Source organism: Eptatretus burgeri, chromosome 16, assembly GCF_056783735.1.
Source record: "Eptatretus burgeri isolate ZD-2024b chromosome 16, Ebu_testis_v1, whole genome shotgun sequence".
NCBI classification, from domain to species: domain Eukaryota; kingdom Metazoa; phylum Chordata; class Myxini; order Myxiniformes; family Myxinidae; genus Eptatretus; species Eptatretus burgeri.
This window is the reverse complement of record NC_140976.1, coordinates 30,602,372-30,621,192: the sequence shown is the minus strand read 5'-3', so window position 1 is coordinate 30,621,192 and position 18,821 is coordinate 30,602,372. Positions and strand designations below refer to the sequence as shown.

The 18,821-nt window shown below is 44.4% G+C and overlaps 1 protein-coding gene across 1 annotated transcript in view; it reads right to left on the bottom strand.

Moving 5' to 3' along the window:
- Positions 1–3,201: 3,201 nt before the first annotated feature.
- Positions 3,202–18,821, bottom strand: part of LOC147010809 (uncharacterized) — a 53,909-nt gene continuing 38,289 nt past the window's right edge. Inside the window, exons 5-8 of the mRNA XM_085860063.1 lie at positions 8,870–9,186; positions 8,037–8,218; positions 7,707–7,823; positions 3,202–6,118 (exon numbers count right to left, since the gene is read on the bottom strand). Of these exons, the coding sequence (XP_085716189.1) occupies positions 9,134–9,186 (53 nt within the window). The 3' untranslated portion in view covers positions 3,202–6,118; positions 7,707–7,823; positions 8,037–8,218; positions 8,870–9,133. The remainder of the gene's footprint in view (positions 6,119–7,706; positions 7,824–8,036; positions 8,219–8,869; positions 9,187–18,821) is intronic.

Below are 18,821 nucleotides of genomic sequence, written 5' to 3'. Positions count from 1 at the left end.
ATTCCCGAGCGATCTGTACCTAATTCATCGCTTTCCTCTCGGGTTTAATTGCGATACCTGCACCTGCAGGTTTAAGGTAATCAACCTATTTAATGGTCGTTTGTTTATTACGAGCTGCAGAGAACGCGCGACGGTAAATACCCGTTGGGAGCAATGGAACCGGACATCCTTCGGGTGGTGAGCACGTTCGACACCCCCGGGCCGATCCGGCGGACACATCGAAACGATCCCAGTTCGGGTGCACGAAGCTCATTTGGCTTGGATAACTCCCTTATATTACGGAGCATTTGAACAATGGTGGATCGAAATGGAATTTGAATGGTTTATAAACTCGGGATAATAAAGACATTCGTCGGGAGGGACAATATGCGAGTCAAAAGGAAATGGCTTTTTAAATGTTCGATTGGAAACCATCATGTAGAAGGAAGCGCTGTGAATTGATTCTTAAAGGGGGAAATGGGGTGATTGTGCTTCCCATTGAGCTATCTTGTGCGAGTTCGATCGCCGACGTGGTCCAACTCGTGTTGGAACTTTGGGTGATGTGCCAGCAGGGGGTTCCGCATTGCAGAGCATGTCGTAATCTTCGCTGTACGTCTTGGGTTTGAATCTCGACCCAGCTATAAGCTGCCATACTGGATGCAGGTCGTTGTATAAAAAAAAAAACGAGCTCAAATGAGCTAGGATCCTCGTCCTCTTAATGATGACGTCATAAAAACGAATATGACGTCATTGTGATGTATCAGGTTTGCGACAAATTATCTGTGCTAATGCCCGGCTTGATTCCCGGTAAGATTCCCGCTTACCTAGTTTCGGAGATAATGGTAAAGGCGATTTCCATTAGCGGCGATATTATGACGTCAACTTTTTTCTAGGAAGAATTTCCAAAATCGGAGATGGTTCCTGCCTGCGCGTGGGCTTTCTGCATATACATGGCAAGTTTCACGAAGATCCGATGAAAACTCTGGGTTGTGAAACAAAAAATGTCAAAAAATAGGAATGACGTCATAAAAATTGATATGACGTCATAGTGATGTATCATATGTGCGGTCATTCATCTCTGCTAATGCCCTGTTCGATTCCCGCAAACAAAATTCAAAAAGCTTGCCTAGTTTCGGAGATAATTTTTTAGGCGATATTCCATTAGCGGAGATATTTTGACGTCATAACTTTTTTTTTCTAGGAGGAATTTTCAAAATCGGAGATGGTTACTGTCTGCGCAGGGTATTTCTACATATATACGCCAAGTTTCAGGAAGTTTCGATGAAAACTGTGGGCTGTGAAACAAAAAAAGTCCACAAGAAGAAGATGAAGAACAACAACGTGAGTAAGACTTGGAGATCCTCCACGAGGACCTAATAAATGAATGAAATGGACGTTAATCTGGAGGACCCGTCTCTGCCCTGTGAGGTCTGTCCACCAGCCCGTGCCACCACCTCCTCCGCTGAAGGCTTTCACGTGTATCTGCCCAGAAACCAACGATGTCCTGCAGCGAATCGACCCGACAATCCGCGGGGAGTGCCTGAAGGTTGGAATGGTGTGAGTGGAGTGGAGTGGTGAAGGTGGCGGAGGGGAGTATGTGGGTGAGGATCAACTCGAGGAGCGAAACAGAACTCCGATGAAGCAAACCGCTCCCGTTTGGAGTGGAGGTTCCACGGTTCGATTTCTGTCTGTTCCACGAGCTCGGCTCTCGGTTTCTCGGTGAAGAATGAGGGAAGCTTGTATTAGGCATCTTCACATGAAAGCTGCCTCGGGTTTGGGAGGCTCCGAGTTCTGACCGCACACGTTACAGAGAGAGGAGGAGACGCAGAGGATGTTTGCCGTTAATGAGGTTTGATTCGTGAGAACTTGGGCTCGGTGCAGTTGTTGTCCGGCCTGATGGTTAATTTAGGAATCCCATTAGAGGGGCCATCGATTGACGTGCGTGCTGGCCCCCGGAGGTGCCTGGCGAGTCCGTAATGCGCATGCACGGCTCGCTTGCGTGTTCCAATCTCTTGCCATTTCTCACCGAAGAATGCAGTAGGTGGGAGGTGGGAGGAAACCCGAGCTACCTCGAGCGACCGAACATCCATCATTAATAAAATAATAATATTAATAAAAAGGTACCATGCACGAAACAATGGCATGAAAAGGCCATTTCGCAAAAGGGCACAGATTGTTCAACTTTGACGGTCGTCATTGAGGTATGGAAAGTGAAACAGAAGACTACATCCGAGCGATCCATCTTTCCTGCGGCTAACTACCTTCCCAATGATCGGGTCTTTAATTGAGACCTCCAATGACTTGAAACACACGTGATCTTGTAGCCACGTTACAGGTGTATATTGTACACCGGTTCATTTTTCACTTTACGTCTCGCAAAGCCTCACCTGGCTGCTGGTTCGTGTTCACGAAAAAAATCCTTGGGATTTGATGGACGCTGCTTCGTGTCGAGCAACGTCTGCCAGCGGTCCTGCGCTGCGACTTCGATCTCCGCAGTCATCTTGGAACATCCCCAACCCTCCATAACTGGAACATCGGATAACGAATGCATTCATTACTATTGTCTGCACGAATGACGCAAAACACAGCACAACAGCATGGGTCTTAGCAAACTGAGTGATTCATCACAACCTAACGACCAGGCACTGTAACTCTCTCTCTCTGTCGGTGAGATGATCAGGTTGATCAACGACGCTCATCTTCCAACAACGGAACAGAGAGAGCTAAGGATTTGGTGAATGAGAGTAAAGTAATCTTGTCCTGCCTATGGTGTGCATATTAACATGTGTTTGTGTTTTTGGTCATCCAGGTGGATTTATTACCAATTCCCAGGCTACCGCAGCCACCAGTACATCCTCGACTGTGACGGACTTGCACCATTACCAGGTAAACTCTGCCCGCCGACTTCAGCAATGGATTTTATCAAACTCCAGGACACACTTGTCAACAACAAAATTATCATAAATACAACTACTGTTGTCCACTTTTCCTAGGCCAGTTTGGGGATTTTTCTCCAACAAACCCACCTCCACCACGACAAAACCCTCACCTACCCCCTGGTTGCAAGGGCGCTTGGATCGTTCCCACGTGATCAATGAAAGCGCGTGCACACGCTGCTGAAGGTCACGCGGACACTTTTTTTTGTTTTGGTTTCCATCCACATCTCATCACTTACATCATCACGTGAAAAACCCGTTCACGCCAAAGGACAATACATAGACATTCTCAAAATGCATGTTTTATTGGGCAGGATAATGTCAACAACGTCAATGACAGTTTCACTGATTCACTGCAATAAATATTGGATAAAATATATAAATAAATAAGGAAGGTGGCACAAGATGGGTTTCCTATCCACAGGGAAGGTGGTGGGACAGCAACTGGGAAGGGGGGTGGGACAGCAACTGAGAAAGAGGGGTGGGACAGCAACTGGGAAGGAGGCATGGGACAGCAACTGGGAAGGAGGGGTGGGACAGCAACTGGGAAGGAGGGGTGGGACAGCAACTGGGAAGGAGGGGTGGGACAGCAACTGGGAAGGAGGGGTGGGACAGCAACTGGGAAGGAGGGGTGGGACAGCAACTGGGAAGGAGGGGTGGGCCAGCAACTGGGAAGGAGGGGTGGGACAGCAACTGGGAAAGAGGGGTAGGACAGTAACTGGGAAGGGGGTGGTGGCTATTAGGTACCTGACTAACCTTCACATTATAATTTGAGTTTGAGGTGGAGAAGGGGCTGGAGGTATTAATGTATCCATTCTCAATTATTCCTGAGTCAATGAGATTTATGAACACGAGGCATCGTCTTCTGTGTCCACTTGGGTGCATGGCGAAGGCAACAGGCGCTGCTGATATCTCCATAATTAGTACCCTCAAGTATCATGCATACTCCTCATTAGTTCATGTTAGTGGGTTAGTAGGGTTAGTAGACTGTTAGTACACACAGCGGGCTCCGTACGAAAGGCCTTGGCTTCCAGAGATGAGCCAACAGAAAAGTGTTTGCTCGATTTCGTTTCACGTATTCCCTGATATTTGGCAACAAAACATGTTTGCAAATAAACAAGGTCCAAATCGAGTGTGGGAAATGCTGCGAAACATCCCCTGAGAAACTGATGTGAACAACAGTTTTCACTATACCAATGATTCACCCAAATTAAAAAAAATCCTTTGTTGCAGAACTTCCTTTGGAAGATGGTCATGACCACTTAAAACAGGTTTCATTCCAGGTTACCTCAACTTGATTCAAAATTAAATCGCACAAAACATCCGATTTCTGTTGAGATGTGATGAGAATCTCTTCAGATCCCATGAGATTTACGCAAGGACAATGCTTTCAATCCATTGCATGCACCACTCCAATTAAGAGGTCTTGCAGCCCTGTTCCTTTAAAAATTGCGCAAGCAAGAAAATTGTTTGCGCTTGATCGTCAACCGACTGACGGATGTAGTGATGTCAGAGCCAGGAGGCAGGCCGTCAGCCATGACATGGGAAAGAAACCAAGGCCTTGCGTGTCTCGCCACGCACCACCCGTGAGTTTATGGAGACCCTGACTGGCCCTCTGGGCCTGTCCGGCAGCGAGGCCCGGTAGTTAGTTGAAAGGTCTGCCACGGGCAACTTGCCTCGCGAGGCCTGTCCGGTTAGTCGAAAAGCCTGAAACGAAACGCTCTGAATCACCGACCATCTCCGGCACATCCCGTCTAGGACAGGGCCTCGGAGGAATCTTTAGTAGAGTTAGTAAAACAAAATCAGTCTGTGTTAGTGCGTTAGTAACATGGTTCAATATCCATTAGTAGAAAAAAAAATCACAGTCGGATGATTAAATATGACACATCTCAATTTAACTTTAGAAAGCACGGCTGCAAACAGCTATACGTATATGAACATGCAGAGGGTATAGATTTTAGTGTACGAGCTTACAGCATGCTCGTTCATTTCATTCAGTTAGATTTCAAGTCAGGATTTATCAATAATCGATTAGTACATTGTTAGTAATGTTAGTGACATAACAGGTTATGTTTTTGTTAGTGGCAGAATTTATTTTGGTGTTAGTAAGGTTAAAACAAGCAAAGGAAGTCAGTACATGTTAGTGCGTTAGTACACGATGATGGGTGCATGTTGTTGTTCTATGGCTATTTGTTTCAGAGGCGAAGAAAAGCTGAGCTCGAAATACTCACCTGATGCGAAATTACAATAACTGAAGAGGTCTTTTCTCTTTCATCACCACTCTATGTCCGTCAAAAGCAATCGCCTCACAAAAGGGCACGAAGGAGCCCGAAACAGAAACACCGCTACCCATGATTTGGGTCACATGTGGCCCAGGCCTTTTGAGACCTCGACCAAAGGATGCTTTTCTAAAAAAAAAAAACCCTCAAAAGGTGTGCTCACATCAATATGGGCGCACCGAACTTTTCTAACCTGTGCACACACCGACGCAATGCATCCAGCCAAAGTGCTGGAGCTGCCCTTTCATGAGACGCCCTTTTCAAAACGTTGCTCTGATCGCAGCACAGGTGCATTTCACCCCATCTCTCAGCACTCTGCGACTTCCCTTTCTTCCCCATAACTCCACTCCATCTCCTCCTGCACGCCCTCCTCATATCTTACATCGTGCCATTGCCATGCCATGTCACCCAAGGGTCTCAATGTTAAGGAGAAATTTCTTGCATCGTGGACCAAAGCTCGGTCAATTTGCTCGAGAATTGACGTTCTCTCACCGAAACGACTCCACAAAGGTGATTAAAATCAAGCCCATCAAGCATCCCCACCAAATTAGCCCGCATGGTGTCTTGTGCTCTTGCAACCATATACCCATCCATTAATTTGTCAGATTCTTTTGCGGCCTTCAAAGATCTTCTAAAGATGGCTCTCAGGCCGTGAAGCAGATTAAAATTCAGAAGGAACAAGAACAAGTCATATAACGACAGCCAAAGCAAATGTTATCATCAAACGTTATGTTCTTCTGAGCAGCATGTTCTCAATTAGTATCATCCCGGTACAAAGCTCGTACGGACAGCCCAGGTCCAGGTGTGGCGCTGCATTTTCACGGCCGATCTCCATCCCAAAAGCGAAGCATTGCACCCACAGCATCGTCCTCGAGGACACTCTTCCAGCAAAGGAGTCTTAGTCACGTCCTCACTTCCGACTCCCTAATGAGAAGAGAAACAGAAGTATTTGTTCCTATTCCCCGCCCTCCCCCAATGTCATTTCAATTGCAATAATCATGCGTTCCATGGATTTGCCAAACATATCAAGAAGCTTCGTTGCGACTGTTTATGTGCTGCTGCTTTTAAGTGACGCCCTAATGAGGTAAGCCATCTTGATTATTCACTCTAATGTGTCTGTGCTCAGTTTTTTGCAGCCTTCAGGGGAGCTCTGGGCATATAATGTGAACATTAATACGAAAACGTCTATTTGCATTTGGGAACGTGGTGTGCTGGCAATAATTGACCCAAATATCAACAAAACACTTGGCGTTCAAGGAAAACAAATGAGTGAAAAGGTATTGGAATCTATCACCAAAATGTCAAAAAAACCTACTTTTACGTTAACCGCTATGTAGAGCAGGCACGGGGTCATTTGTTTACCGTAGAACTGAAAACAATCTCAAACTCATTTCAAAACTTCACAGGAATGAATGAATGAATGAATAAGACATCCACGATTCAGAGTACCATGTACGGCCATCTGTGGAAGGTGATGAGCCAAACACCCATGCCCAAATGTTCCAGGAAAATCCACGATGTGTGCCTGTCTGCTCTGAAAACGTCAATAGCCGATAATTAAACACGCCAAGCAGGCAGCGGTTCAAGGAAGGGAACGTTTGAAACTCTTTTGCCTCGAAATCGGAACTCTCTCGGTTATAGTCCAACTTCGAGCAGCTTTTATGACCGTGTACATGGATATCCCCAAGCCTGTGAAAGTTGCCCTGCGATTATTAACTCTCTGAGCAGATCCCAAAGCACAGTTATCCTTAAAACTCTCTTTTCAGATCAATTTAAATCCTATGGATTAAATTTATCTTTTCAAATTTTGGATGTTAATGTGAACGCTTCCTGAGCTGTTCCTCACTTTCATCTCCGGCAGCTCGAGTAGGAAACCATACTTTTTCATAGTTGCAATGCCATCAGTGGAGTTCATGGACACCGACTCACCATGCGTGCACAATTACAGGCAGATGAACAATAAGGGTCCGGAAAATTCCCATCCATACCGTCCCTTTGAAATTTCAACATTCACCGACTACGCTAACGTCGGACCAAGCATCCGATGGAATGGTGCAGAGTTTGATCCTCTATCTGACTATAAACTGTCGGATTGGTGCTTTGCAGACAAAGCGTTTCATTACAAACTGCGCCGTCACCTCAGATGGAAGGTGTCCCATCTACCAGCATAAATTGGTGGACAAACAGGAGGAGTCATTGCCAGCACCCTGGCCAAATTTGAAATTCCTGACACTCTTAGTCAAATGGCAGGCCCGACCAGCGATCTCGTTAAACTTGGCCCAAAAACATTCCCCAGCCCACCAAACAACGGGGTGGAAATAATTGGCGCTGCTAAATATGTCATAGACCAATATCGCCCGAGCTCGTTTCGGATTCTCTCCCCCATATCTTCCATGATACTTTTAGTTCATCTTGCTAATGGCTTCCAGAAACTTCCTTGCGATGAGTTGAGAGAATGAAACGAAAATTCCACATGCAAAAAAGTTTGCCATGTGGATGACAGTATTTGCACCTGATATGACATTCCATGTTGGAGAAATGTATCCGTGCAGCGCTGGGGTGGTGAGAAGAGGCTGAGGGCGGTGGAAAATGGTGTGATGATGATGCATCGTGGATTGTTTTCTCCAAGCTTTAACACAACAAATCATAGAGTGCAAGGAGATGAACATATTACTAACTTTTGGATTTGAGACATTTGCTGCGATAGTTAAGGGTTACAAATTATTTGAGAAACTCCAAGCATTCAATTCTCAAACTGAAGGAGTTAACTAGCAACTTACAGCTCATTTTCATCAAATTCTCTTGACACAGATTACAATCTAAGAAAAGCAAAAGAACTTACAGAAGTTGTTCTTACATCTCACGCTCCTTCTCCACCGTACAAGGTCAACCGCACTCCATGATCTTCCCAGTCCTACAACCAGTCTTGCAACTTCAAATATATAGCAAGCTCATTGTGAAGGCAACAACCAATGGGAGAGCGCTGTGCCACGTGGTTCAGCCAATAGCGGTGCGGTAACACGACTGCAGGCAGATGGCAGGCGCAGCAGGCCGTAGGGAGGGCCTCGGTTTGCAGACTGCTTTGTAGACCACTCATTGTTTAAGCCCGGGGGCAAGGGAAATTAAGAAGCTTAGACCCGTTGCTCTGCCTCGCCACAGTGAACGGTGACAGGACCCCCTCCGTCATTTTATTTAGTACATGAAAAGCCCAGGCAGACAGGTATTGAGGGCATTACAGACAACCCACAGGCAGAGGACTTCCTCTATCTGCTAACACCTGTCATGACAATCCTAGAGCTAGAAAGCTCCAAATTATCACTTTCAAACAACTTGAAAAATAATGCGAGCAACATGAACTCCTCTTAAAAGAGAAGCTTCTACTCTTCCATATCTCAAATATAACTTTTAAGTGCCAAAAGAGAGTAACTAGATGAATGAATTAGCAGAACATTTACAAAAATAACAAATACATAAATATTCTGCTTTATCCCCTGACATAAAAGGCAGCAATCCAAACCGCTCTTGTTTAAAAGAGCTTGGATCGAACAGACCCAGCCATTTTGCACGACGTGTCAGCTCGACTGCTATTTTGGCAGTGATCGCAATTGCTGGATTGAAGGAAACACTAAACTCAAGGCAATCGAGATAAAATAAAGCAATTATGAGAGGCCAGACCTGGGATAGGTTCGACTGAGACACGTTCATCTGATCCTCCAGGTCACTGAGCTCGATCATAGTTGTGCGGAGAGGTTCCGTATCTATCTGCACATACATCAAAATATTGGTCTCTGGTGGATACGTATATAATTTTGTCTGTGAATATGACGACGCCTTTATCTCTCACTTTGTAATCTCTGGACAAAGCTGTACCTGTGACATTCTTTTAACAGTACGAAACAATACCTTTGAGGTGAACGTGTATTCGGTTCCAATCCATTGTTATCCTGTCCCGGTAAACACCGCAACACCTGTTCCCTCCTCTTCCGCTCGGCCTAAAAAACGCAAAACCATTTACAGCATCGTTTTCATATTGAGCAAGTGACCAAACATCTGCAGGCAGAACAATGGGCCGGCTGGTGAGGAACTACTCGATATGGTCTTTTATGGACACAGACACAATGGGGATAAATATTTTTTTCGAGAAAGCTTCAAGGGGAAATCCTAATATTTGAACAGCTTTCGGTGGTTCTCTGCAATGTCAGGAACTCTTTTGTTCCTGTATTTATTTAATTTGATGCAATTATTTATTTTCTAATTGAACTTCCAAATTCCCAACGCTTCCCATTCAAATCCAAAAATAATTTTAATCAAATGAAGTAGCCATCTGCCCATTCAAATGAAGTGGCCATCTGCTTTATGATCGACCACGACCCTCGAAGCCCCTCCGGCAGTGCCTCATGCAACATCGAAAAGCATTCTTCACTTTCACCCGAGCTAAACCCCGATTGTCGGGCCCACTGCATGAACAACGCACAGTGTGCTCTTGGAACAAAGATGAAGACAAACATTACAAGAAAGGGAAGGTAGTAAATTATAAATGAGACAAGGGGTTGTTCTGTGGCACCGGCGCTGCAGCACTACCGAAAAGCTTCCGAGTCCGTGGCATCCACGAATGGTGCGTGTGGGTTGTATCAAGGACTCGTCGAATTACTAAGTAACATCCCACACGTTGGGAAAAGATATGCATCAAACGTACTACACTTGCACCTTAAACAAAAAAAACAAAAAAAAATCATGAGAAAGCACTCGGATTTGACTTGTGTTTAACGTGTAAAGTGCACAGTAGAAAAATCCTAGTTACTAGCTGAAACAAGGTGTGTGTGTGTGTGTGTGTGTGTGTGTGTGTGTGTGTGTGTGTGTGTGTGTGTGTGTGTGTGTGTGTGTGTGTGTGTGTGTGTGTGTGTGTGTGTGTGTGTGTGTGTGTGTGTGTGTGTGTGTGTTCGTGTATCTCATGGAAATTTAGTATTCCTAACAATATCCTTCATTTTACAAAGAAATCCCATTCAGGAATATTCTTGTAAAAAAAATTGTGACTACAGTGCAGACAAATAAGACAATGAGGCAACTCATCGGGTCCAAGAGATATGGGTGGAGAGGGAAGGGGGTCAACATATAAGCTGAGTGGGGGTACAGCACCTGTCCGGTTATAATGACCATCTGCCTTCCGATAAAAGGGGTGGAGGTCTGTGAGACGGAGACACAAACAAAAGCAACCATGGAGGCAGAAACAAAGCCGCAGCTGCCGAGGCCAAGGCACACCGAGTGGTGCATGTGCGGTGAAAACAGTGTGCGCCCCAGATAGCGGGCGGTGTCGAGGGGAGAGATAAACTGCGACGGTAATGCAAAAACAGACAGTGGCATCAGGAACTGCCAAGAGCTCGGGATGCAAAAATATCTGGCAGAAGTGGAGATAGCACAGTCAGTTATTCACACCAAGAGTGCTGGTAGGGTGTGCAGCCATGTGCAGAACCTCATGGATTTCAATGCATGCGTATATGCCTACGTAAACTCTCGTGTGTAACATTGTATGTACACATCATCTTTCTGGATATATTATAATTATAATTATTATTATTATTAATAATAATCATTAAATTATTCATGTAATCACCAAATAAGGATCCTTCACTCATTTCATGAATTGGCATCCAACTGTCATTGTGGATATACATGCTGCTATTGCTTCATTATGCCGACCTCGTGGGGTCGACAGGGGAACGTTGTTGGCCCGTCTTTCACAAACCCATCGTTCCTACTGGAGGTGGCAGGAATTTTGTAATTTGTTCAGGATTCCTTAGATAACTCACACAAAATAAACCGTGGGATCTTTAAGGTCCCCCAGCCAATGCTCGCAGATAAGATATCCGGCTTCATTTCAATCCAATGGACGTCGCACTTTGTGACGACAACTCGATCCATGCAAAGCACCAATGCAGGAGTTTACAGCTCGGGTAGGGAATCAAACGCAGACTAGACAGTTCAAAGGTAAATGTGCTACCTTCGCAGCATGCGTACTTGCGATTACGAGCCGAGTTTTACCGATGGGAATAGCAGTCTGCCTGGAAACCTTTGATAAGTTAAAAGTCTAACAATAATCTGATACACACAAGTGAAGTAAACCACATAAATAAGAAGAGATAAAAACAATTGTTTCTCGACATTGACAAAGCGAGTGCAGTACTTGCAAGAATCTGCAGCGACGGGAAAGGATGAGTCTCTTCGGAAAGTAACAGGCTCCGGATGCTTTGTGATTGGCCATGTGTTTGGTTATTGCATTAATTGAAATTAATACGATGTGACGTGGAGTGTTGAGTTGTCCCACGTTTCGTTCGCGTTGCGACCACAAAATTCATTCCCTCCTAAGTGTGGTCAAATGAGGCATTTTGCGAGTGCGTGTAAAGTTGTCGAGTTTTAGCATGGGGGTTATAACCCGGCCTATGCTTTATATCTACAACACCAACCGCCCGAGTCAATTATCCTTTCAACGGTGTAAAAGGGACCATTCATTAGAACCCCAGAAAGATGATATAATTAGTTACACGTTCCTTGCAATTAGGCAGAAAGCATGGCCCAGACACATACCTTGAGCAGGTAGCTCCTAACTCTGGGGTTCATGAAGAAGCAGGGCATCATTAATAAGTCTTTTGCAATGATTATATCAAAGAGTATCCTGAAATTTTCAATTGCGGGATAAATAGCATTGTCATCATCGTTTCGTCTGTAGCACGTGGCTGTGGGTTTGCATCGTTGGTCGGGCTGTGGCTGTGCAGTTGATGCAGTGCCTCATGAAATTCGTGCTCCCCGTTTCTCGCCTCTTGAACATGAAAGACTGTGGAATCTTTAACGTCCACCAACTAATGCTGACAGACCGGATACCTGGCTTTAACGTACCTCCTCGTGACGACCCACAAATCGATGCCTCGCCCTGCTTTGTGAAACACCAGGATGGCAGCTTATATCTGGGTTGGGATTTGAACCCAGGCTAGGGATTAACAGGAGGATAGCTACCCCTATGCTATCCTCCTGTTAGCTAAAACTATGGGATTATCTTTATAGTTCGACAATCTATCTTTGTGCATAAATTGGTGTTTGAAACTATCTGTGTACCCATCAACATATTACATACGCAAGCTGGGAGAATATTATTTAAACCACTTGCCGACACACCTTCTCCACATCTCCTCCTTTTCTCCCAATAACCTTTCCCCGACAACCCTTTCCTTCCCATTTCTCAATATTTTGTTTTTCAGCAATTAAGCATCCATCATGGCTTTTGGGTATTCGATATGTACGTGATCCCATCCTCAATGCCAGAGCTCGGAGTGACCTATTACGACCAATTGACACGAAAAACAGAGAAATTCACACCAAAAAGAAACTCCAAATACAAGATTCTCCAAAAACATAAATTTGCTTACAGAATATCCAGAGCAAAGATGATTCAATCATTCGGGCATAACATAGAGAATGCATAATTTATGTACACACGGTGCATTATCAGGCTTTTCATAACTATGTTTAATTGAAAACGGTTATGAATAGAGAAGTACAAACCTATTCGACATGTAGCGGGTTCATGTACCCTGCAGGATATGCAGGTGTTTCGTGTTATTTACACGCTTTGATGAATATCTCGAGAGGAAAATGTTTATTATATGTTTTTGTAAAGCAAACATATCATTATTTGACATTTTTGTTCTGAGGCCTCCAGCTGCCGAGATTTGAACTTGGTCTTGACCTTGTAACATTTACAATCTCATGAGTGTGACGTTGATGTCAAGCGAACGTGTGTGACATGGCTACGTGCACACGCTCATTTTGCATCTGCTCGGTGAGTCCGTGTGGGTGTAAAAAAACAAAATGAAAAAAATAACGAATACGTCCATAAACATACATATATATGAGTTGACAGGATGGCCTAGAGGTACGCACACTCACCTCTAAGCTTTCCTGCATGGGTTTGAGTCTTGACCCAGCTATAAACTGCCATCCCCATTCCCATGCTTTGATGGATTTGGAGAATGCATACAGATCAGGGTCAGTGCCTCATGCCTTCATCAGATATTCCATGTAATTATTTTGGGTGCCGGAAGATGAAGGGATTTTCTCATGATGGCTAGTTTGGATGAAAATTTGTGACAGTCCTCTCCAACAGAATGGCAAAGGTTGTTGTTGGTGGGGGTGTTGTTTCGTATGCAAGCTGTGGCTGCTGGTTGCATCATTTTTCTGGAAGCACAGCTATGCTGCTAATGCAGTGCCCCTATTACCAGTAAGCTGGTACTCAAGTTTGCTGACCTCGGAAGGATGATAGGCTGAGTCAACCCACCTGGTGTCATTTCAATGGACAAACAGGGTCTCAAACTCAAGACCCTAATATCTCAAGCCAGCCACCTTAACTATTAAGCCAACAGCAGGCTTAAATGCAAAGGTTGGGAGTGGTGATTCCGATCGAGTGTGCCATCTCTGCCATTTTGGTTGTTCTGGTCATGGAGTTGCTGATACGTGCTGAAAGTGGATTTGGGAAAGAAGTGGAGTTCGCCCCTTGTCAGGGATTGCCAGAAATGTTTGCATTCATGGATGACCTGACAGTTGCCCAACAGTCAGCTGATGCAGCCAAGAAAGGTATTGGAGCAGTTGGAAAGATTGATTCTGTGGGCAAGGATAGGTTTCAAGGTGAGGATGTCCCAGAGTGTTGTGGTGATGGTGCAGGGCACAGGAGGCAAAGGTTTTGGGTGAACAAGGCATGGTCTATGGAGAAAAGCATGTGTGAAGGAATGGAGGAAAAAAGTTGAGAGGGAGGTGAGAAGAAAAGAGGAAGAGAGGAGATATGTGAAGGTGGTAGGGCAGACACAGCAGGTAGGCTGGGATATGTTGGGAGGGTGTGCAGGTGAAGACATTGAAGTGGCAAGAGATTTGGAGGATGGAGCCAATCGTGTTGAGTTTCCTATTGCTGGCAATGTACAATGTGCTTACATCACCAGAAAACCTGAGGGTGTGGGTGTTGGGACAGGAGGAGAGCTGCTTTTGGTGTGGAGGTCGAGGAACACTGCAGCATGCACTATGTGTGCACTCAGTAGCATATGCAGCAGGAAGGTACAGGTGGTGGCATGATCAAGTGCTGGCAGTGGCAGTGGAGATGATACAGCAAGAGGTGATGAGATGGAGGGAGAGAAGAGAGGAGAGGGAGGAGGAGGTCGATGGTAGAGAGGTGCTGTTTGTGAGAGAGGGCCATGTTATAGGAGATGGAAGGAGGAGTGTGCAGGGAATTGGTTTGGCAAATACTCATGATTGGCATGTGGTGACAGACCTAAAGCAGCAAATGGTATTCCCAGAGATCTGCTGTACAAAGTTGTAGCCTGACATTGTCATCTGGTCAGTTGCAACAAGGCAGGTCATCTTCGGGGAGTTATCAGTGCCGTGGGAAGAGAATCTTGAGGAGGTGCATTAGAGGAAGAGGGGAAAATACAATGAGCTGGAGGTGGTGTAGGGACAAGGGTTGGAAAGTTTATTGTCATCAATTTTAGGTGTGGTGGAGACAATATCTCAGCGATTCCTTTTTTGCGTTCCTGGCTTGACTTGAAGTGTGTGGGATGGTAAGAAGCAAGATGTGGAAGAGTGTCTCTGGTCATGGTGAAAGGCTCACTCTGGATTTGGAGGAAGTTCACAAAGGCAGGCCGAGTAGGGTAGTTTGTGAGGTTGGTTGTTTGGTGGTTCCTTCTGCTCCAACAGGAGTGGTGACTGAGCATGGAAGAAGTATGGAGATGTGTGTGTGGTGTGTTGTTGGTGGCATCGTCACAGTTGTCATTTTTTGTTGTTGTTGTTATGTTTTGAGTGGTGTATGTTGTGAGGCTGATTGGTTGGTTGGTCTCGAAAATATTTCTGGTGCAGTGAATTCTGAGAGTGAAAGTTGTTGTTTTCTGTTGTGGTTGTGTTCTCACTGGCTGAGAGTGGTGGTACGTATGCCTCCACATGTAGTTGTCGTATGTGGATGTGTGCGTCCTCCACTGGTCCACCTTGGCAGACCGTATCAAGGCTGAAGGGTCGAAACGGGATGATGCTGTGGACGTTGACTGAAGACACTGTCAGTGAGGCACACTTTTGGCCCAGGTGTGTTTTGAAATTACGCGTGTGTATGTATGTATGTATGTATGTATGTATGTATGTATGTATGTATGTATATTATCCTATAATTCACAATGATTGAGAAAGTGAGTCACACTTTTGGCCCAGGTGTGTTTTGAAATTACGTGTGTGTGTGTGTGTGTGTGTGTGTGTGTGTGTGTGTGTGTGTGTGTGTGTGTGTGTGTGTGTGTGTGTGTGTGTGTGTGTGTGTGTGTGTGTGTGTGTATGTATGTATGTATGTATATTATCCTATAATTCACAATCATTGAGAAAGGTCATCTTACCCCAAAACTGGAGGCAAAATACAGTGCCTCTGACCTTTGATGAGCACATCAAGGAGATCTTTCACCACCAAATTTATCAGGCTCCCACTGCAGGCCTGAAGGTTCTATATATCCTTTGTTCCTCGAGACAAATGAGAGTGGCATGGAGGAGGTGGGGGAAGGTTAAGCAAGCATCCGAGAGCGTGGAACCATGGGCTGGCTGGGCCAGCTGGTGGCTTTTAATTAGTGTGATGTTCCAGGCCTTTTCGTAAATGTCAGGTCTCTGCACCCGTGGCGGTCCTGCAGGGGGTGTGTTCTCATCTGTGTGTCTCTACAATCACGTCGAGCGATGTCGTTTTCATGCAATAACTCATTCATTTGTCATTCATCGATCTTGATATGTACTCTGCGGCATTAATGACAAAGACTCAGGCAAGCGCATCCGAGATCATCTGGAGCTCATTAGACGAGTGCGGCAAGGAGGTAAAGCTTATTCGTGGCTCCAAAGTCAGCCTAATACGTCTCGGGTTCTTGATAACGAGAAAAAAAAGGCCTTTCACAGCCACCCCGAGAGACGAATCATTAATCCTGGCCCGGAAGAGAACAAACCACATCGCAAACAGCTTCTTCAGAACTACATGCTGCACATCTCCACACGCTGCATGCACAATGACGTTTTTTAATTCTATTATTTCTTTTGGACCATTCCTTATATTATCTTATGGTGGGAAAGAAACACCCAAATTCAAGCATTTGTAAGTAAAACACCATTGAGGGTCATCCTGTTAATTTTGTTCTTATATGAACCACCAGGCTCATGGTGGGGTGAACCATGTGGCACAAAGCATTCCATGCAGGAGGACCACAGCAAAATAGCAAAAGTTGCCTTACTTGTCAGGAATGGATCGACTCGAACCTCGAGCAGGAGGAAGCGAGCAGTTCCTGCAGATGATGAAGCATGCTCGGTCGGCCAGCCCGATAAGGCTAGGGAGGTCATTTTTCACGCTAATAATGGGCACACCGCCGGGAGCTTGGGTCGCCACCAAGATTCGATGGCGCGCCGCGTGCGGTGATTAGCATGGTGGTGAGATCGTGTCGGTAACAAGCCCGTGTCGCCTTTATCTCACAGCGTCCTGAATTAGCCAAACGATCCATACATTCTGAGCTTGACGTCCAAGCGAAATAGGTTGCCCTATGGAAAGGGCAGGAAATTAGACTGTTGTACATAGAAAAGTAGTAAATAAATCCTGAGAGGTATAGCGTACGTACCTATGAGCTGCTTAGTCTGAGTTTTATGACCGACCCGACAATAAACTGCCAGATTAGTGCTTCTCAGGCATAGAAGCATTGCATCATGAAGTGTGCCGTCCTTCGGATGGACGTTAACCCAGGTGTCCCGTCTACTCGCATTAGTTGGTGGATGTGAAAGGCCCCAAGGGGTCCATCGACAAAGAATAGATGGTTTATTGCACTCAATCATGAATAAGTAGCAAGTTTGCTCAAGTCGAACGTGAAGCCTGGATAACTGGTTTGTGAGATATTTTCGCAAATATATATACCAGTATATACAATCCGGTGTGTGATACTCTATTACAGAGTGATGGGTCTACCAAAGCAGTTTTGAGGCCAGGGTTATGCTGGGGTGGTTTGCCAAGCAGAAAGATGGAATTTGGACAATTTGTAAATACTAGTACATGCCTGTAAAAAAAAATAAATAAAAAAAATTCATAAATAAATATTCAAACCGCGAGCAACAAACAACAAACACACAGGCCGTTTCTTCGCTCTGGCGTGCCCGTACGTGCGTGGCCCGGAAGTTCGCATATTATTCGCAGTTACGATTATTCGCAATTTAGTTTTAATACACAATTATTCAATTAGCGCCAACGTATTTTACATTTTCGCAATGTCATGGCAAGGAAAAACAAAAAAAGAGAAGAGAAGAGAGAAAAAAAATTTACTTGCTGGTTCGGAGCATACCAGCTCGCTCTGATGTTACCGAAATTTATGCACCGTCTAATATGAAAACAATCACAACTTGGGGCATTGTGTTTATCTATAAATGCGCATAAGAAATCGAGAAATTATTAGAATACACGACGTCATCATTATCCGGAAGCCCGTACGTTGTAACCCATAATAGGGAACGTGGCTGAGCTTCCCTTCCCCATCGGCCACGCCCACGCAACAACGTGTATTGTCATTGGTTTGGAAAATAAATGGCCAGAACTTGGGAAGCACTTGTCCGATTAATATCAAACCTTGAAAAGGCACATCCTCAGGTCCCCAGCAATATATCTGGCAAGTTTCAATTAGATCGGACCAGTGGTTGTCGAGAAACAGAGGTCACAGACACACACACGCATACACACAGAGATTTCTGGAATTATTTATATATATATATATATATATATATATATATATATATATATATATATATATATATATATATATATATATATATATATATATATATATATATACATATATGTTAGCGTGGATCGGCCCGCTGCGTTCGTTTCTCCACGTCATTGCAGGGATTGATGTAACAGATTTGCTGTGTTGGCATGATTTACACCAATCATGATACAAATTTATTTGTAATATTAATGGTATATTTCATTGAATATTTTTTTGTGATATAAGAAAGTCCACACGGTCTAAATGGTCAAGGGTCTACGCTGTCTAATCTGTCTGAAGGGTGTAAAGGGTCGAAATGGTGTTGAGGTCTAAAGGGTCTTTTTGGGGTCTGCTGGGTCTTTGAGGTCTTCAGGGTAATATTTGTGATAATATATTTATTTATATAAGCAAATTGAAGTTGAATATTTCAGTTTGGAAAATAAAAATAAAAAATACCACGAGGAAATAAATACACACGGGAGAGCAAAGTGCAGGCCGGAAGTTTGGTACGATTTCACAAAAGTTTAAGGGAGTAGTTCAGTGACAACACAACACAACACAACACTGACACATATATATATATATATATATATATATATATATATATATATATATATATATATATATATATATATATATATATATATATATATATATATACATATATATACACAGTACATATGTGGATTAGCTATGCTGTACTTGTGCGTTAAATCGCTTTTCTGTCAGTCCCTGACACCAGCCCCTTTCGATTAATAATGAGGAATACAAATTCCTCCAGGCAGACTCGTATTAAATGTACTAATGACGGCGAAATGTGCAAGGACTGTCATTAGCCCGCA